Here is a 20,643-nt window from a genome sequence, read left to right on the forward strand (position 1 = left end):
GAATTGATGAAATATTTGGGTGATGTCTCTGCTGCTGCAGCTCGGCGCAGATAAGCCCAGAGGTCTGGTGGTCTGGTGGTCTGGGTCACTGGAAGGTGTACCGCTGATGCCCCTCCTCTGTGATGCTGCAGCCTGCTGCAGTCTGAGGTCAGCCGCGGCAGCTCGGCGTCTCGGATCAGCCCTCAGCCCTCAGCCTCCGCTTCTTCAGTCCTCCGACGAGCCGCGTCTTCACTGCCTGAAGAAGTTCCGGATTTCCTCCTGCTTCGCTTGTGTTTGGTTCGGAACCCGCGGCTCCCGGCAATGAGAGCACGTCCGCCTGCGCTGTTTGCTGGTGGAGCTGCGTGCAGGACGATGAGACAACAAGTTCTTGTCAAACTTCTTCTCTGCGTTGTGTTTCTACTAACAAACCACATGCACGCTCAGACGGGTAAGCTCACTCCTACAGAAGTCTGCATGTACAAATGTAATGTTAGTGTTCTCTGGTGTCTGTTACACACGATCCAGACCGGAGACTGTAGCTCTCAGTACTGCATATTAAAGAGAGAGGCAAAAAGGGGTGACACCTTTTCACTCATCATGTAGCAGTCATCCAAGGCCGCATGCCTCCATGTCTCATGGTCAGAGTGATGCATCACATAGTTGAGATGCACTCACTGTCTTGACATGTGCTGTCTCCTCTGAGACAGAGCCAGGACATGGATCCTCAGAGCTTCTGTTTAGGTGGTGAGGACTGAAGTGACCAGGTGTTTTATAAGCTGCCTGCTCAGCTCTGACACCTCCTGACGTCTCTTTCAGCGGCTTGTCTGCCTGTCACCTCAGCAACAGACCCTGTCAGGATATCACCTTTCACTTGACCCCACAGGTCAGGGTTTCAAACTTTCAGTACACAGAAGCAGAGGGTGGTTCTTCATGCACATTTCGCCTGATTCGCTCTGTGTATTTATGGTTTTTCAGCTCCATTTTTGCTCACCACCACCTTTTATTCTTGTATGTATCTTCAGTTCAAATGAAGTAAGAGGAGGGGCATTATGGACTACTGAAGTATAGTCAGTAAATGATGACATCATGTTTTCTCTCATGTATTTCAGTCTAGTACTATAAAACCTATTTATGAAATGCTGCTGCTGTTGATCAGTTGAAGTGTGAATATACTACAGAAATCATTCCGCATACAGTATTTGATCATTCCCATAGACAGCCTGTTGTGAGCATCCAGTACTTATGTTGTCTCTGGCTGTATATGCAGTGCTCCCTCCAGAGTGTGCACCGGGCGGCCACTCGGTCCTCCAGAACCCCTACCGCAGCACCACCTTCAGCTCCAGCTGGCTGCAGCAGTCCGCCCTGCAGGACTACATCTGTGACCACTCCCTCACTCCGGGCTGGTACCAGTTTCAGATTTTTGACAAGCCGGCCAGAATGCCCACCCAGTGCGTGGAGGTAAATGATCGATAATACTGTTTTTTTATGATGTCAGGTCTGTTTTCCATCATTTTCCCCTTTGATTCCAATTCCAATGTAAATAGATAAACTGACTCAATTCAAACACGTAGTGACACATAGTCACCAAAAATCTGCATTTACAAATGTGTTGCATTGTTGCAATTATTAAGATGAATACATAATTGCTTAACACAGCAGATGATGAGGTAAATATATCATAAGTTTGTTTCAGGCATTATTAAGCATAATAACTTAGATGTAGTTTTCTAACAAATCCTTCACACTCCACTTTTGCATTTTCACTAAAGAGGCATGTTGTAAAAACCTGTGGTTATATAAATTATTTTATATAAAATTCCCTATAAACATATTTATAATTATTTAAATATAAAAAGTCTGAAACCTCTCCAGGCCCCTTCTGTTACTACATGTGTAGAAACTCTAATATGGCCTGTATGGTAAAAAAAAAAAAAAAAACAAAGTCTACGTTCAAGCATCAATACATTTGACTGAATACACACTCTTGTCACGTCTGTGTACATATTTATGAAGGAGAGTGCAAGGAGAGCTGGAATGTGTCTCATTTCCTGCGGGCACCCTGCTGGGAGCCTGCAGGATCCATCTGAAGTGTCAGAGCCTCCTTCTGTGTTCCCAGGGCATCGTTGCTCTCCTTGGGTGATGGATGCCCAGCAGAGTGGGCGGAGGAAGGAAGACAGGATCGCTGTGAACATGTGTTACATAATATAAGAGTGTTTTTATGATGATGGCAGCTTGATAGTTGGATTTGTCAGGCCAATATTTCTACAAGCTCTTACTTTCTAGTCCTGCTATTGTGTTTCCTGTCTCTGTCTCACATTATGGTTTTCTCCTCTGTCTGCTTCTACCTGTCCAGGTGAACCACTGTGGGACTCAGGCTCCAGTGTGGCTGTCTCTGGGTGAAGGTGAATCACTGCCGGGACCACTGGAGGTCAGACAATTGACTGCCTGTGCTGCCTGGCAGTTCTTCCCGAGCAGCAGCAAAGACTGCTGCATGTTCCGCATCCCGGTCACCGTACGGAACTGTGGAGATTTCTATGTTTATCTGCTCCAACCCACACAAGGATGCATGGGATACTGTGCACAAGGTGACATGCATGATCTAGACCGCTCCCCAGATAAATTCTTAGTGGACATTCCTGATTTTCTTCATGATGATTATAACAAGAGTTATTGCTTGTTAAGAATCTTTCATCTATCTAACAGAGATGTCGGACTCTTTACCTACAACGTTGCTAAACTGCGGCCCCGATGAGGTGAACGACGGTGGAACATGTAAATGTAAGGACCCTGCCGCTGTGTTTATAGCCAGCACCAGTCTCCTCATATTCAGTCAAACACCAAACAATCAGGAGGTCCGGGAGTTGCCATGTTGTCAGGAATGCAATGCTGGCCCCCTCACCTACCTCTTAATGAGCTGAGCATGTGTCTCGGCGTCCACTGGGCCTCATCTCCATGGTCACAGGCCTCAGCCTGGCTGTGAATTATACCAAGGCAGGTTTTAGGAATCCAACATTAAAAATATGCAAAAGATGTATTAATGTATTTAGTAATTTGTCTTTAACAATTTTTCTTATTATAATTCAGACAATAGGCCTTTCTGAATATTTTGTGGTAACATGAATTTATGTTGCACAGCTCAAGGAACTCTAACAAGTTCAATTGCCTTTGTTTGTAGCTCTTTGAGTAAATAAATAATCTACTGTTTCTGCTTCTCCCCCTGCCAGCTACACAGCCCCCCACTCCGTCTGTACCAGTGATTGTCTCAGAGGTTATGGGTAACACCGTCTTCCTGAAGTGCAGCTTTGAAAGCAGCTCCAACAGCTCTGTGGGCTTTGTGGTGGCTTGGTCTCGCCTCTCACCTGAAGGCCAGAAAGAAGAGCTCAAACAGGAGACCACCATCCAGACCTCCGCTTTCATCGAGCTAGATGGCATCAACCTCCGGCTGGGGGACAAGGTGTGTTTCCAAGCTTCTTTGCTTTGCATAAAACAGGTTATATTTTTTGCAGTCAAAATATGTTTTAAAGCAACAATCATAAGGTTTTTTAAGCTATAAACTATAGGCTATCTTATCAAAAAATCAAACAGAATAAGAACAGTTTTTGCCATCCACATATTATTAATATAAATTTAGGTCAGTCCTGGCAACTTCTGAATAGTTATAGCATACCTCACTTTAGACAGACTAAGATTAGTCCATGGTAGCTCTTACCTTTTTTTTTAAGCACAGGTTAATAGCACTAGTTTAAGCAGTTTATGTCAAAATAAATGGCTTGCTAAGACAAACCAAAGGCTTATCAAAGTAATCTAACCTAACCTTATTTTATGCCCCAGCTGTGGCTATATTTGGACTCAGCTTATTACCCTCAGCTAAACCCACCCAAGCACCAACTACCTCTCACCTGCTGTGACACTTGCAGTTGTATTTGTATAAGCAGGGCCAAGACTAACAAGTATGAATGCAGCAGTGTTTAATGGGTGTATGTGAAGAAACATGGGTGCAATGCTGAATTCTTTTGGACAACTGTGTTCAAAGGTATTATTTAAACTTGTCAATCTGTCATTAACATGTCATTTGGCTTTATGTGACCTTTTTAGTTGTTACTGTACTGTACTACTGAAGAAGTTATATGGTAAAGGTTATGTAAACAGGGTAAATTTTATATATATATACAGTATATATATATATATATATATATATATATATATATATATATATATATATATATATATATATATATATATATATATATATATATATATTAGTTTTGATGAAAAGATAGCAAATAGTGTGCTAATTATAGCACAGTTTAATAACAATATTGTGCTTTTTTGCCTCTCAGATATACTGTTCAAGCTCCAGTTTCTTTCTGGACTCACCCGGCGTCCGGGGCTCCTCAGTGGAAAGTCAGGAGTTCTTTGCTGGTATAAAGGTATGCAAAAATTAGCTGACATTTTCTATTGTCATAGACAAATGTCATGCTTTGAAGCTTGTAAACAGAAGAAGGATGACTTTTTTCTTTGTAAAAATCTTGTGCAGTTAAGTCCAGAGGTGAGCAGTGTATCGGAGGATGGGAGGCTGTATGAGTTGGTGGTTGAGAGCACAGTTCCTGTCCCATGCCCTGATGGGTCTTTCTCATCTACAGTACAGTGCACTCTGCCCCTTTCTCTAAGTACAAGCAGTCAAAGTGAGGACACAAAGAAGCATTATGTTTCCACCTTCTCTTTTTTATCGTTTAGGCTAATCTAATAGAATGACCCTAAACCCTTATGTTGCAGACGAGGATTTGTTGGGTCCAGATCTGTCTCTGTCCTCCTGTGCGCTGGATCTGTCCCTGGGTCCCTGTAGATATGGGGTTTGTAGCCGAGCCCTGATCTACTTTAGCACCGTTATTGACTTTGTCAAAGATGATAACAGGACAAGTCAGATCTCTGTTAAACCCATCGTCACACACAACTTTCTCTGGAACGGATACTCGCCAGAAGCCATCCAGGTAAACTGACGCTGATAACCAGCCCTACGTATGTTCTAGTACTAATCATAACAAAATTGATCTGTCATTCCAGATAATGGTTAAGGATGTTCCCTCAGCCTACTGTTACTCCTTCACTGATCCTCACATCATCACATTTGATGGCAGGTACACCAGTCACATGTTTAGCAAATGGCAGACATTCAAAGTCTATAGTAAATTCTGGTTATTTGGTCTGTCCTTGATGTGTAATAAAAATATTTAATGGACTGTAACTGACTGCGTATGTTTACAGGTACTATGACAACTATCAAATAGGCACCTTTGTTCTCTATAAGAGCACTTTCCTGCCATTTGAGGTCCATGTCCGTCATTGGGAGTGTGGCAGCCTGGTGCATGCTGCATCGTGTGTGTGTGGATTTGTTGCGAGGGACGGTGCTGATATTATTGCGTTTGACATGTGCAATGGAGAAATGGGTGAAACCGAGCCTCATCTGTCTGTGAAGAACAGAGACCTGGCCAAGAGCGGCATTCGGATCACTAAGTCCTACCAAGGGAGGAAAGTCACTGTGAGTGAGGACCAGTCAATGTAAAAAATAAAATGTGTCCATGTTTTATGAATTAAGTCTGAAGCTTTGATCTTTGCAGATCAGCTTCTCGTCTGGAGCATTTGTTCGTGCAGACGTAGCGGACTGGGGAATGAGTCTAACGCTGAGGGCTCCCAGTACAGACTGGAGGCAGACTGAGGGTTTATGTGGGACCTTTGACGGACAGCCAGACAATGACTTCCACTCAGCAGGGGGCGCCAAAGTAGAGGACCTGCAGGCGTTTATCTCTGAATGGAGGTTAGTGTTTTTTAGATCTCATGGACTGATGTTCATTAAGGACTGGTAAAATGGATTTTTTGGCATTAGTCATTCCTTAAGTGTTGAAATGGGCCCAGCCATTTTTCTAGGGGCCTATTTAGATTCATTTTATGTAAAGCTCTTTCTGTAACTTTTCCTTCCCCCACTCAGACTCCCTCCAGGAAGCAGCCTGTTTGACACTGTGCCCACCCATCTGAATACAGTAAACCCCAGAAAGTACTGCACCTGTCAGGCAGAGCCCCCCAACACTTCTCCCAGAGCCAGATTTCAACAAGCTGCTTCATCTGACTCCACTTGCTCTCATCAAAGAAATATGCAGTACCTCAGTGTCATTCCCACTCTGGACATCACAGCTGAGTACATCAGCTCAGTGGAGCTATTCAGAGATAGTGCCAGACAGCCTCACTCCAACCAGGACAGTCAGGATCAAGGTAGCCACTTACAGTCACATGAACTGCGTTTTCCTCTGAGAGCCTCAAGGGGGAATGCTTCCACCTCGGCTCATCACCAGCAGCACAGGGGCAGGCGGCAGACTCAGCGTTTCATCTCTAACACTCCTCACCAAAGTCTCAGCCAAGCTGATCTGGAGGGATTTACCTACTTTTTTCCAGAAGACCATGAACCAGCAGTTCAGCCAGAGTCTACCCTAACATGGCCAACACCTTCAGGGATAACCAAACACCAGGCCCAGGCTCAGTGCCAGGAGACCGTGGCAAACTCACACATAGCTATAGGATGCAAGCACCTGATAGAGGAGTCTACAGTTAACCTAGCAGTGGCCATGTGTGTTACCGACCTACAGCTGAAGGATGAGCTGTCATGGCTAAACGCAACCTTGCCGCTGCTGGAGAACGAATGTGAAAGGAGGCTAGTGGAGGAGGGGAGGAGAGAAAAGGAGCACCAGGATGTTCTGGCCACACTCAAGTGTCCAAATCTGTGTAACGGCAATGGCCAGTGCTCAGAGTGGGGCTGTGTCTGCTTCCCAGGATTTGGGTCATATGACTGCAGTGCACTGTCAGGTAACACCGTAAACACACATCTTTATTATTCTGATTCATCACACATTTTAAAGTTATTGAGGGTACATTAAAATTTGAGCTGAAATACAGATGTTACTAACAGTATTTTATGTTATTTACATGTCTATTATGTCCACATCAGTGCATTCTGGCTAATAAACAGCTAAATAGAAAAGCAAATCCAGCTGTTGCTTTTGGTTTATTTAACAGACAGTATAGTATTATACTGACTTTCACCCACAATTAAAAATTTTATAAGGTATGTTTATAGCTTTGCTGTAATGTAATAAGCGGTTGTGGTCTTCCTCTGGACCTCTGACCCCCTATCCTAGACTTATGATAGTGAGACAGATGGTTTGTGAGTTAGCCTGAATCTGCTGGTCCACCTTGCCCGTCTGCTTTTTTTGTTGCTGTTGCGAAGACCAGATCCCAGAGATCACAGAGTTAGAGAAGGAGGGCCTGTGTGATGTCCGTCAGAGAGACTGCTCCACCATCCAGATCTATGGTCAAGGCTTCAAGGACTCCTACGAGCTCAAGTGTGAGTTTGTTAAAGAAAAGGTACTTTTGTTTACCTAAAATATTGATCTTTAATCTTTAACATGCAACATACAGTTTTTAATTATTACTGTATAAATCACACGAGTGGCCTCATGTGATTTATACAGTCATGTTGGTACCCCCTCTTTTAATTCTGTTTGTGTAATAATAATCATCAACTTTGGGCATTCACTTCTGCACACTCCTCACCACAGCATTTCAATTGGGTTGAGATCTGGACCTAATAGAGGCCAGTCCAAAACCTTGATTCTTTGGTTGTTCAGACATTCTGATGTAGATTCACTGTATCATATTGTCTCTCCATCTTTTGCCTTCATTTAAAGTAAAAGTGTTTTATACAACATTTTTCACTGATTCAAAATCAGCAAACATTCAAAATAGCAATAAAAACTAGTACAAACAAAAGCCAAACACTAAAAAGAGTCTTTCTCTCTTTCTTCCCACCTGTATCTTTGATCAAGTTTGTGGATGGGGACTGGGTTCTGGATGAGCCTCAGTTCGTCCTGGCTAACTTCCTGGATGTGACAGCTCTGGAATGCCGGCTCCCCCTGGAGGACAGCAGATCGCCTGCAGGCAAGGAACTGGAAACAGCAGCAAGCAGACCACTGGCACGCTGGCAGATTAAAGTTAGTCACGTCTCTAGACTTACTGCTCTTTCTTCTCCCATTGGTTTTATGTAATCCAATCTTTTCAATACAAATACATTATAATCCAAGAATGCTGTAGATCTGCACTGTGTAACTAGAAGCAGACAGGTGTGAAAGTTTGCTAGTACTTGTTGGGTACAGTTGTCTGGACATGTAGCTAGAGGCCCAGTGGAGTAAAATAGATTAAATTGAATTACCTGACTGTCAAGTATATGAAACACAAAAGGCCTGGGAACATGAATTCACAGTAGTTAGATGTAGTAAAGAGAGAAACAGAGAAGAAATGTCTGAGGAGTGCCTCACTATCAGAGTACCTCAGATCCATCCCACTCCTGTGAGTGAGATCCTTCTCACTCTACATCGTAAATGATTGTAATAAATGAGTATTTGTTCAATAGAGCTTGTGTATGGCAGGTTTCCAATGATGGCTACAGCTACAGTAACGCCAAGATATTGACTGTGTATGATGGAGCCTGCCAGATCTGCAGCCTCAGCAATGAAGACGTTTGTACCCTGAGGGTAAGACATTGTCTGTAAAGGGATTTTTATTTTACACATTGATAAACAAATTTACAGTGTTAAACAATAGGTTTTCCTCTCAGCCTGCTTTCCTCCATCCTGACCTATGCTGATGAAACCGGATGACACCAGACTGTGTGATCTCCACATCATTCTTACAGCAGTAACAGACCCTAAAAAACACCATGAATGGTTTTCATTGTTTTGTATTTTGGTAAAGTTATTATTATTTAGTGTGGGATCAGTGCCTAAAATGTTGATAGTTGAAATCCGATCTGACAAAACTAACACTAGAAACTGTTTCAAGGAAACTTACGGTAGATGTTTATAACATTTAGTAATTTATTTAAATTTTAATTTAGTAAATATAAATAGTAAAATATTGTTCAATGTGTCAGTTTTGTCAGCTATTCTGTTGCCTTTTTAATATTAAATGCGTCCTCTTGGTGACATGCTTTATATAACCCTGAAATAAATATCAGTTGTAATTGTTGGTAAAGGGGCCACTGAACAGCATGTTATTAACGGCAATTTGTTCATTCTTTTTTTGTGATTTATTGTCTTCTCAGGAGAAAACCTGCAACATTGATGGCCTATGCTACAGTGAGGGGGAGTTCCATCCCAGCAGCCCCTGCCTCACATGCCAGCCAGACTCATCCAAACACACGTGGTCCACTGTGGACAGTATGTCATCAGTTCATTTACATCTTCATAAACAGCCAATCCTGATATGCACACAATGTAAGGCAGTTTTTAAATGTGTCACTTCCCCTGCAGAGCTCAGGTTGGACACCCATCACTGTGTTTTGTTATTTGCTGTGAGTAACTCGGGGCGGTTTGGAAAATTTGTCAGCAGCTCTGCACAGATTGAAGCTATTGAAGTTGCTTCTCTGCCCACGGCGATGATATGAGCACAGCTTACCTCATTGTTACACTTTCTGACCAACTTTACTTCCTGAAGTAGGTCAACCCGTTCACATCAGACAACAGTAACCAGACAGGAGTTGGAGAATAAAAATAAGGCTAGGCTTGATTACATAGATTCATAAATATGATTCATCATTTATTTGTTATATGTGAGTAAGAAAAAGAAGAAGAAACAAAGACTGGATTCATCCATCCAGCTTCATTAATTCTCTAAGGTGCTCCCTGTTGTATTGTTCTTCAGAGAATCAGCCTCCACTGTTCCTGTCACTCCCATTGCATCTCCGCTCCTTCCATGGGGAAAATTTCATCTACCAGCTACATGCTCAGGACCCCGAGGGCTCGAAGGTTCTCCTCTCCCTGGTATCAGGTCCTGAAGGGGCATCTCTGTCTCCAGCTGGCCTGCTGATGTGGAAGGCCACTGCTGAACTCACCAACACTCATGTGTTCCAGTTTACAGCGACAGACGTCTGCAGTGCTGAAACAACAGCATCTATAGAGGTAAGGCTGGACCCTACTGTTTGAGGTGTAAATCAGATGGTAAGTAAGAAAAAAGCGTTTTTTAATATGCGTAAGCAATGCTTGATGCATTGTTTGATCCAAAATGTACTGTAGAAATAGTTTTATAATTCTGGAGTGGTCAGTAGACCAGGTAGTTAATTTGGTACAAATCTAATCAACCAGCAGCTCCTCTGCAGCAGTGTGGGTTTTAAAATAATCTGAGGATTCTAAATTGTTATTAAGAAGCCTATCAACTAGGCCTCATCTGTTGAGATGTCTTTACTGCATTCTGCCACCAGAGGGAGATAATGCAGTTTAATACTGACATCAGCTCCCGTTCTAGTCTACATATTTATCTGTGGTGAAACTGGCAATGCACATAGGAACTGCTGTTTGAGTCCATCTTCAGTAGAGACTTTTTCCTCAGTCTGGATATTTTCCAAGCACAAAGTTATATGACTTTCACTAGAATATTTAACTAAATATTTCTTCTAAATAGCCACTCATTGCCTTTTGTTAATCGTAGTGCAATTGTCCATTTTCCTTTGTAATGTGCAGTATGTCTTGTTTGAAAGCCACATAAAATATAACAAATGCCAGACATTAAAAGTCTAAAGTTACAGACCTGTTTACTCTACAACATGATGAAGCACACTTTCGGTTTTTCGCAGGTGTCTGTGCTGCCTTGTGATTGCCTGAATGGAGCTTCGTGTGCCAGTAAAGTCATCCCAGCTGGCAGCGGAGAGCATGTGTGTGTATGTCGTGATGGATTTAGAGGGGAGAGGTGTGAGGTGGACGTCGATGACTGTAAACCCAACCCCTGCAGACTGGGCCGCTGTATTGATGGACCAAACTCCTTCTCCTGTATCTGCCCACCTGGGATGACAGGTAAGGGTCAATGATATCCTTTAAACTACAGGAGTACACAGAGCAAGGCGCTGTATGCTTTGATATAAGTAGAAACCCTCTTGACACTTACGTATTAGCAGAGCACAACAACTCACAGGGTCCTTGTGAAGTTAGGCACTAGTACTGGTTAATGCTTAGATTGGTTGTTTCTTAGCATGCTTCCAGCATTTTAATGCACCATGATATAAACCACGGTGTAACAAACATAAAGGTAAAAACATGTTCATTAATGATCTCGTGGCTGTTTTTGACTTGTGGATAAATTAGTTATACGTTATTATTATATATGTATTATATATATATATATATAGTGTGTTGACTGTTGTGTTGACAGGGCGTACATGCAGAGAAGATATAGATGAGTGCATCTCTCAGCCTTGCTTCCCTGGAGTGGGCTGTAACAACACGCTGGGCTCCTTTGTGTGTGGGCTGTGTCCACAAGGATACAGTGGTGATGGTCAAAACTGCAAACGTATGTCCACTATGTCCACATTATATATATATTGATATATAAAAGTATGTAACTATTACCATCATGACTTTGTGGAATAATACAGATTTCATGGTGTTTCAGCTCATAAGCAACCAGTACATCCTCAGTGTCTCGTCCTCTTTCTAAGGTATCACAGATTCTGAGGGCCATGCGGTGACAACACCAGCAAGAGTACCGCAAGTTCTACTGAGGCCCAAACCACCGGGCCCATCGCCGTGCTCCAGAGGCCCGTGTTACCCAGGCGTTCAGTGTTTTGAGAGCATCCATGTTTCAGCAGGCTTTGTTTGTGGACCCTGTCCTCCGGGTCTCCATGGAAACGGACAAACGTGCAAAGCAAGAGGTCAGAGGACAAATGTTTTTTAGACTTCAAGGCAAGACAATCAAGGCTGTATTTGTGTTACTTTTTAAGTCATATGCTCTAACTTTCAGTGTCTTACAGGTCTGGGAACGGTCACCAGAAGAGCAGATGGTCATTTCCACACCACCAACTCAAATTCCAGTAAGGAAGTGACCTCTTCCTCTTCTTCATCATCCCCCACCTCACCCCGGCGACCCCCTGACAGGAAGATGAGGCCAGAAACACCTGTCTCCAGTAACAGGAGAGTTTCTGCCTCTGACAGTAAAGCCACAGCAGCCCCACACAATCAAACTCTAGCCAGCAGAGTGTTTGCTTCCTCTGTCCACAGAGAGGTGGAGCTGACCCCTGACCTCTCCACAGGGGTCAGGTGGGGGTCGTCAGCCCACCCTGTCACCTGTGCTGACTCACCCTGCTACCCTGGTGTTCGCTGTGAGCCCACAGCCTCCGGGTCCTTCAGGTGTGGCCGCTGCCCATACGGGTACACCGGAGATGGAATCACATGTAAAGGTAGTGAATGAATCTTACATGAACCTTACATTTCTTCTTAATTTAATGTTTTAAAATGTTTTTATTCTGTGATTTCGTCCTATGTAAAGCACTCTGAATTGGTGCTATATAAATAAACCTTGCCTTGCCTTGAAGACACACACTAGTAGTAATGCTGAGAAAAACAGTGTATAAGAGATGATTAGATCACGGAGTTGTTACACTGACTTAAGGTATCTTTGCTTCCTTGTTTTTCCGAGTTCAGATCCATCTTCCTCACTTACTTTTGTTTGGCCAACGGTTATAAATATAAATGTGTTTTGATTGCAGCTGTCTGCAGGTATCAGTGTGCAGGGAACATGGAGTGCACTCTGCCCAACACCTGCACCTGCAAGGAAGGTTACATCGGATACAGCTGCCACATAGGTGAGAGCCAGAGAGATTTGACGATGTGTGATTAGTTTATTTTTGCTCATTAAATCATCATCACCTCTCAGGATTTGGCTCATGTTTCTTAGCGTCTTCTCTTCCCTCTCAGCTGTGTGTCGCCCTGACTGTAAAAACCAGGGGAAGTGTGTGAAGCCTAACGTGTGTGAATGTCCTGCAGGCTACAGCGGGCCTACCTGTGAAGAAGGTAAGCTGAGCTTATGTTCACACCCGTCAAGCCTGCTGACAAGCATGCTGCTTCCAGTGTATTGACGAGTGTCTCTGTGTTGTTTACAACTCTGCGTCGGTGTGTGCAGCGAGCTGTGAGCCGCCTTGTCAGCACGGAGGCACCTGTCTTGCCAGAAACCTGTGCACCTGCCCGTACGGCTACGTTGGACCCAGATGTGAAATCAGTGAGATGTCACTTAAGTAGTTTGGTGAAACCTTTTGCGATTTGTGGTAGTTCGAGACTGAAAGTGCAGCCTATGAATAGTAGAACAGCACTGCGCCTGAATTAGAATTAGACTCATTGTTGCACACTCTGTATACCATTTGTTTATTTGCTATTTAAATCAAATCAAGAATAACTTTTTATTCGATGTTGTTTATTGATGTCATACAAAAAACGTTTAAAATGTTTAAAATAATGATAGTACTGGAAAGCAAGCAATGATGATGATGATGAGAAAACAATGACATGCTTTAAGTGTTACGGCATGGTGAATTAAGAGGGTGTACATATATCGATCACAAGCATCTCCAAGGTCCAATAGGTTTCTTTAAGCATTGCTGGACACTAGTCTGCTGCAGTTTGGTGGATATCTCTAAAATCAACACACAAAGAAGTGTCAGAAGTTAGAAAAATAAGTCAAAATCAAATTACAACCATGGACTGTTCATAAAGTGTTCTATTTTTTAAGTGAACTGAAAAACAAAGCGTTAATATTTATATGACATTAATAAATAGACAATAAAATAGCATGTTTTTTATTCTTTCAAATTTTGGATTTCCTAATTGAATATCAAATGAACTAATAACACACGGAGCCTACACTTTCAGGGAATGTGTTTAGGCTTTTGCATGAATAACATTACAAAAAGTACAAGAAAAAATCAGACAGTAAAAGTAGGTTTAGACACAAAAACTAAATTAACAATATATAAATTCCGTTCTCTAAATTATTAAGTTATGCAGTGGTGCGCAAAAAATACGCTTTCTATTAAGCTTAACTTTCTGATGTCTGTCTCCTGTAGTGGTGTGTAACAGGCACTGTGAAAACGGAGGTGAATGTGTTTCTCCTGATGTCTGCAAATGTAAATCTGGCTGGTACGGACCAACATGTAACTCAGGTACACAATGACACTTGAACAGTGCATTTACACTGCAGCTGTAGGCCACTCTTGCAACTGTTTTGTATACTATATGTAAGACAATTCAAAAGGCCAGACTAAATGTGCACCATGTTGGCTGAACGTTGTTCTTGTGCAGCACTCTGTAATCCAGTGTGTCTGAATGGAGGATCGTGTATTAAGCCTGGCATCTGTGCTTGTCCCAGCGGCTTCTATGGCTCACAGTGTCAAATTGGTAAATATCACAGTGATGTGTTTCTATCCCACAACATTGCTTGTATGTTGTAAAGGTCGACAGTATATCCTGATATCCTCACAGTCTGGTATTGTTGTCTATGTGTCAGCTGTTTGCAGTCCTCCGTGTAAGAATGGAGGTCAGTGTATGAGAAACAACATTTGCTCCTGCCCTGAAGGCTACACAGGAAAAAGGTGTCAAAAAAGTGAGTCCAGTCACAGCCTGTGTTTTTATACTATTTAAAAAGAGGCATTTTTTACTATTGCAATTATGTGCAAACAAATTTGTTCCAGGTGTGTGTGAGCCGATGTGCATGAACAAAGGAAAGTGTGTGGGACCCAACTCATGCTCGTGTGCATCAGGATGGAGGGGGAAAAGGTGTAACATACGTGAGTGATGCCTGCTCTATGAACACACAAACATACAGGGGGTAACAAAAATCAGATTTTTCTCCTTCTTAGGGTGAGGTTTACATTAGGTAAGTCAGGTTAAAAAACATTCATAACACCTCTGTCAAGTCGGCATTAGGGTTTTTAGGGTTTTACGCATGTACTGTGCTATAAGTTTGTTCAGTCTTCTTCTAATTGTGCTGTCACATTTACACCGAGCATGCTCAGTGAGGTCTGCAGGCTCTGACATGTAGCTCTTGGGTTTTTGTATCTCTCTGATCTTGGGGTGAATGTTCTGGGATGTCCAGTCCTGTGAAGATTGACAGCTGTCTGGAATGTTTTCCTCTTGAATAATCTTTCTCACTGTAGAACGTTGAACTCCAAACAGTTTGAAATGGTTTCAGAAGTCTTTCCAGATTGATGTGCTGCAACAGTTGCTTCTCTAACAAGATATAGAAAACAACTGATTTTTATTTTCATAATAGTTTTATCTTTAGGTCTTTTTTGATTAATTTGATTGATTGACTGACAGGCAAAGCTAACAAACAATCCTAAATTGGCTGTAATTAATGACAAATTGTGATGATAGCAGTAATGACATGCTGAAGCTAAAACGTTGGTGGACAAACCAAACTGCGGCCTTGCTGCTGTGGGCTGCATTCATGCCTCCATAACTCTCATCATTGCAGCTGTCTGCCTGCAGAAGTGTAAAAATGGCGGCGAGTGTGTTGGACCCAACACCTGCAACTGTCCCATCGGCTGGGAAGGCCTTCAGTGTCAAACACGTGAGTGAGTTAGTCACATTTAACAGAATCCTCCAGTTTAACTTGCTGACAGAAACTTTACTGATGTTTTCTTCAGCGGTATGCAAACAGCGGTGTCTGAATGGAGGGAGGTGTGTGCTGCCAGACTACTGCCATTGTCGGAAAGGCTACAAGGGCCTCACCTGTGCAATAAAGGTGAGAAGTGGAATCAAGCTGTACAGAGCATGCCTCAGAGGGAAAGGTTCCACACAGCTCTGCCAGGATGTATTTCCTCCTAGGATTGATTTTATTGATATTTATTTATTGGATACAAGCCTCATAAGATTTACCTTTTTTCCTAATATCCGCAGGACAGTTTTACGTGTTGAGTATTTTTACCTGATGATTGGTAATGACAGACAGAATGTGACAAAACAAGAAAAGATCAAAAGGCATCCGGTCTTTAAAGTTAAACTATGTGAAGTCTGATTTCACTCATGTTGAATCTGTACTTTACAGGGATCACAGGCATGACGGGAAAGACGACAAGAAATGGGATGAAAGATGCCATAAAAATGCACAACGAAACCCAGAGCAACAAAAATGGTCATGACTGAGTGTGAGCGTGTACGACTGTGTAGCTTGGAGTGGGATTTGGTGTATTGCACTTGTCTGTTCGTCCCTGTATATCACTACCTCAAGGCCCAAAGGCTCTGTGTGCTTTATACAGGTGTGTGTGTGTGTGTGCGTTGCTGCAAAGTATTTTGTAAAAAAACTAGAGCAAATGACAACTTAATCAGTCCATATGAGGTTGTTACAGCACGCTCTTAGTTTTGTAATAGTCTGATGTTCATTAGTACGGTTTCAGTTTCTGTTTTATTGCTTTCATTAATATATTGTTTGAACAAATAATAATTTTACACTGACACCAAATATCTGCTCAAGAGTTTGTTTTCTAAACACACAGATTCTATTGAGTGACACAATAAAGACATTGCGCTTTTTTATTGCTTTTTTTAATGATATTGATTTTTTCCTTGTTTATACAATCAAAGTTTATTAAAAAAAGAATGACAAGTGGTTACAAAGGTAAAAACTACCCATGTTTCAGCTGCAGAAATGGCAGACTGACCCACGACCTCCGGGCTGAGCGACGTTGCGCTTAATGTGACTTTTGCCTCTCCTCGCAGCGAGGACCAGAGAACGGGGGTCGACAGCGGCATTTGTTTGGAGAGATGCACTTCCCTCCATTCAGGCAGGGCTGCGTGCACACAGCTAAAGATCAGACAAAAGAGACAAAGGTGTTAATCATTTGTAGAAACCTGCCAAACAGGAAGTTGCAGCAGTGAATGGATTGTAAATACTAATGCCATAAATCCAGCAGTGGCTACAGAGGTGGGTCACATCTGGAAACACCCTAAGCCAAACACTTAACAAATGCCTGCTGTGGATATGATTCGTCTGCCTGGCAGTGAGATAACAGTGTTAATACTCCATTCACTAAGATGCAGACAAAAGGAATCAACCAAACGAGCAACAATTGAAGAGCTTGTGAAGTGCATTGGAGCATGTATGGCCTTTGTGACCACTTGGAGCTCACCAGTATGGCAGGCACCGCCTAGCCATCCCTCTGGACAGCTGCAGATTCCTGGGGCCACACAGATCCCCTCGTTCCTGCAGCCCTGGGGACAAATCGCTGTGAGGGGAACAAAGCACAGAGAGATATTCTCAATATTTAACTAAAAGTTGTAAAAACTACATCTACTCTGTTTTGCTTGGAGCTCTGTATGCTAAATGTACGGGTACAGCCGGCAACTGATCAGCCAAGATTCTTATGCTAAGCTAACTGCATGTATATATATATGTATATATATATATATATATATATATATATATATATATATATATATATATATATATATATTTGTTTTTTTTAAAATACATCTTTGGTGTTGAAAAGTGTTTGAAAGATCCCTAGCATGCTCATGCCCATGTGACAGAAACATACTCTGTAACATCTCTGCAGGAAAGTAATTTAAGAACTACATTTAAAACTGAGCCCAGCTTGGAGGTGATCTCAGAAGAGAGGTCAACTACAATTTACTGCCATAAAGCAGTAAAACCTGAATGACAGACGCTTCAAACCGTCACTCAGACCCACAAAAGCCTTTTTAAAGAAAAGTCCACTGATGTGTGTAGCTGATGAACAGCTCCAGCTGAGAGACACGCACAGCTCCATGTGGTGTCTTTGACCTCTAGTGTTAACTGGGTGATTAGGCACGGCCATAAACAGACCCTCTTGGCATTTTGATCCGGTCCAGCTCGAAGGGCAGATGCACTTGGCCACTCCGTTGACGGCGGTGCATTCCCCTCCATTCCAGCATCCCCCATCACACGTCACTGTAACACACACATCACACGTGTCTGACATGATCCTAAGACAATCCAAACCCAGACAAGACATTTTTTTATTTAAAACAACAGTTTTTATACTGCAACTATTGTACACCTACTTACCTTTATGGCAGTATCTTCCTCCATATCCAGGAGGGCATCTACATTTTCCAGGGCGTAGACACACTCCTCCATTTTTACATTTGGGGTAACAGTTAGCTGCAGGAAGCAGGATTTTATTATCACCATTGATCAAGTTATTACTATGTTTTATTCAAATATCAATATATGAATGTAAGACCAATATAGAACATTGCATTTTTAAGCTGATGCCTTAAAAATGGGCTTGGGGTAGAAGGGGTTAACCCCTTCACAAATGATAAGTATACACAAACATTTGTACTGCACTTCAAAGTAAAACCAAAGCTTAACGTCACCATATTTGCAGGTCTCTCCCTCGTAGCCCTTGGCGCAGAAGCATGTGTTGTTGCGGATGCAGATTCCTGCGTGTTCGCACGGCGGGTCGCACTTCGCTTTGGGGTCAAAAACGAACCCTACCGCGACTCCCCGGGGCGCGTCCGAGCCCCCGGAGCAGACACCGGCGAGAGCCACCAAGACAACCGCAGAGGCAAAGCCCGCACACCGCATGATGAGTGTCTCTCAACAGCAGAGCAGGAAAAGTGAGGTGAAGGAGGACGGAGCTGATGGAGGAGAAGGCGCTTCTCCGCTTCGCCCAGCTGTTTCATGCACGCGCGGAGGCTGCGTGTGTGTGTGGTGGGGCGGGGCGGGCAAGGCGCCTGGGTGTTGGGGCTGAGAGCAAGTCTGGATGCGACTGATTAAACTGAGCGAAGAAGAAAAGCTTGCTTTCAGTTAGCGGTGCTAAACAAAGAGCTAACTCACCCTTTTTGTATTTTTTATCTTCTAGATTATTTCCATTTGAATATTTGGGGAGAAATGATGTCACAAAATCCCGGTGGAGTGAAAAAGTTGTGTAAATAATTTTAATTTTATTTAATGTAAAATAGTAATAATATTTTTATTAGAATATACAATGGTATAGCGATCAGCAACCATGCTGATCAGAACTGGCCTGGTGACCCCAAACCTTTGAACCTTTGAACGGTGTATATATATATATATATATATATATATATGTGTGTGTGTGTGTGTGTATATATATGTGTGTGTGTGTGTATAAATCAAAAAATAAACTGAACACTTAAAGAACACAATGTAACTCCAAGTCAGTCACACCTCTGTGAAATCAGCCTGTCCAGTTAGGATCAACACTGACTGTGAATCAGTTTCAGCTGCTGTTGTGCAAATGGAACAGACAACAGGTGGAAATGAGAGGCAGTGATCAAGACAGCCCTATAAAGCAGAGGTTCTGCAGGTGCTGACCACAGACCATTTCTCTGCTCTCATCCTTTCTGCCTGATGTTTGATCACTGTTGCATTTTGTCAGTGCTCTCACCCCTAGAACATCAGAATCAGAATTCCTTTATTTATCCCTGAGAGTAAATTCTTTATTGTTACGGACAAATAAAAATCAAAGATGAAATTGAAATATAGAATGATGATGATGGATGATAATAAATGACAATAGAAAAATCACGTTTTTACTGTGTAGCAAACAAAGTATTTCTGCTTTAGTTTAGTGTTCTGAGCAATGTTAACCTAACATTAAAAGATGATGAGGAGTCTGAACTCCCATCAGTCCAGCAGTACAGTGATTTTAACATCACTTGGCTGTGGTGTGAGCTACAATTTTTCATAGTTTCACATGGACTTTGTTTCTGAGCCCCTGGAGGTTGCAGCTTGGTCCTCATAAAAGCTGTTTTTTTAATCCACCATCAGTTTGACACACATTCACTGAAATAACACAACACAATTTTGCAAGTGTCTCAAACAACAACAGATATGTTCCCAGAGTACCCCTCGTAAGCAAAAGTCTTAAAAATGACACTTTCAGGCGACTTGGGTTTTCTTGAACATGCTTCACTGCTCCTCCAAGCTGCTTCATCACTGGAAACATTTCTGTTTTGTGTATCTGTAGTTTTTCATGTTGTAAATATTCTGTTTTTAGTTGCGTTGTACTTGCAGTGCTTTAAAATACTGTACATGCAGAAGATGTTTCAGTGAGGAGACGTATTGCTCATAATTTTCAACTAGACCTGTTTTAAGATACAGGGTCACATAGAGCACACATGGAGAAGTCATTTCCTTTCACATGGGCCTATATGAAGTGTGGGGTGAGGGGCAGGCCTGCTGTAATGACAATACCACAACCAAACCTGATGACTGAGAGGAAATTAGCTTTCCATACATACACTGTCAAAAGCTAAAGTGAAGCACATTGAAACCTAAACAAATAAAGTATGAACAATAAACTGGGACATTAGAAATAATGTAGTTCAGCTTTTAATATCTCCAAACATGCACCGCCATCTTAGAATCGTAATTCTCCAATAGATAGATAGATAGATAGATAGATAGATCAGAATATAAACCACCTTCCATCATGTCCCCACAGTACGTCAGAACATACTGTATCTCTGACACAGAACAGTTAATGAAGGACCCACACCTCAGAGACAGAGAAACCTGATAGAGCCTTTGTTTCTGCCTGCAGCACATGTACTCAGCATAGTCCTGGTCCAGACAACTGACCTGGATCTCAGAGAGGAAGTCAGCTGCTGGTTAAATGACTGCAGCAGATGTGAACATACCGCGATACCCTAGAGACATTTAGTGCTTCTAGTTACAGGAATGAGCTTATGTTGATATAGGGACACACAACACAACCAGCAAAGTGAGGACTAAAGTAGTGTCATGTCAAAGCGATTGCCCACACGTCGTCAAATAGATACTTATTTT

General features: G+C 42.4%; 2 protein-coding genes across 2 annotated transcripts; one reads left to right on the forward strand and one right to left on the reverse strand.

Annotated features, from left to right (window-relative positions):
- Window positions 1-330: 330 nt before the first annotated feature.
- On the forward strand, window positions 331-16,111 carry vwde (von Willebrand factor D and EGF domains). Its single transcript, XM_028425757.1, has 31 exons — window positions 331-427; window positions 1,247-1,437; window positions 2,333-2,564; window positions 2,683-2,757; window positions 3,204-3,433; window positions 4,320-4,409; window positions 4,517-4,664; window positions 4,756-4,970; window positions 5,044-5,117; window positions 5,245-5,518; window positions 5,598-5,794; window positions 5,966-6,834; window positions 7,256-7,392; window positions 7,854-8,018; window positions 8,454-8,558; window positions 9,128-9,242; window positions 9,727-9,983; window positions 10,655-10,871; window positions 11,227-11,364; window positions 11,513-11,725; window positions 11,825-12,250; window positions 12,560-12,655; window positions 12,768-12,863; window positions 12,973-13,068; window positions 13,910-14,005; window positions 14,145-14,240; window positions 14,350-14,445; window positions 14,534-14,629; window positions 15,319-15,414; window positions 15,491-15,588; window positions 15,892-16,111. The coding sequence occupies exons 1-31, from the start codon at window positions 352-354 to the stop codon at window positions 15,904-15,906; spliced, it is 5,325 nt and encodes a 1,774-aa protein (XP_028281558.1). The 5' UTR covers window positions 331-351; the 3' UTR covers window positions 15,907-16,111.
- Window positions 16,112-16,534: 423 nt separating this feature from the next.
- Window positions 16,535-18,480, reverse strand: seraf (Schwann cell-specific EGF-like repeat autocrine factor). The gene is made up of 5 exons (XM_028426214.1): window positions 18,204-18,480; window positions 17,890-17,985; window positions 17,668-17,772; window positions 16,973-17,068; window positions 16,535-16,647 (listed from the first exon to the last, which is right to left on the reverse strand). Exons 1-5 carry the CDS (start codon window positions 18,412-18,414, stop codon window positions 16,535-16,537), a joined length of 621 nt encoding a protein of 206 aa, XP_028282015.1. The 5' UTR covers window positions 18,415-18,480.
- Between the last annotated feature and the right edge of the window lie 2,163 nt (window positions 18,481-20,643).

Source organism: Parambassis ranga, chromosome 16 (assembly GCF_900634625.1).
Source record: "Parambassis ranga chromosome 16, fParRan2.1, whole genome shotgun sequence".
Lineage (NCBI taxonomy): Eukaryota > Metazoa > Chordata > Actinopteri > Ambassidae > Parambassis > Parambassis ranga.

Bases quoted from the DNA above. Each gene is read 5' to 3' on its own strand.
- vwde (XM_028425757.1), top strand. From the start codon at position 352: ATGAGACAACAAGTTCTTGTCAAACTTCTTCTCTGCGTTGTGTTTCTA. The intron at 1,438-2,332 runs GTAAATGATCGA...CTACCTGTCCAG, and splicing joins TGCCCACCCAGTGCGTGGAG to GTGAACCACTGTGGGACTCA. The intron at 11,726-11,824 runs GTCAGAGGACAA...AGTGTCTTACAG, and splicing joins ACAAACGTGCAAAGCAAGAG to GTCTGGGAACGGTCACCAGA.
- seraf (XM_028426214.1), bottom strand. From the start codon at position 18,414: ATGCGGTGTGCGGGCTTTGCCTCTGCGGTTGTCTTGGTGGCTCTCGCC. The intron at 17,773-17,889 runs GTAAGTAGGTGT...TGTGTGTTACAG, and splicing joins AGGAAGATACTGCCATAAAG to TGACGTGTGATGGGGGATGC. The intron at 17,069-17,667 runs GTCTGTTTATGG...TTCCCCTCACAG, and splicing joins CGGATCAAAATGCCAAGAGG to CGATTTGTCCCCAGGGCTGC.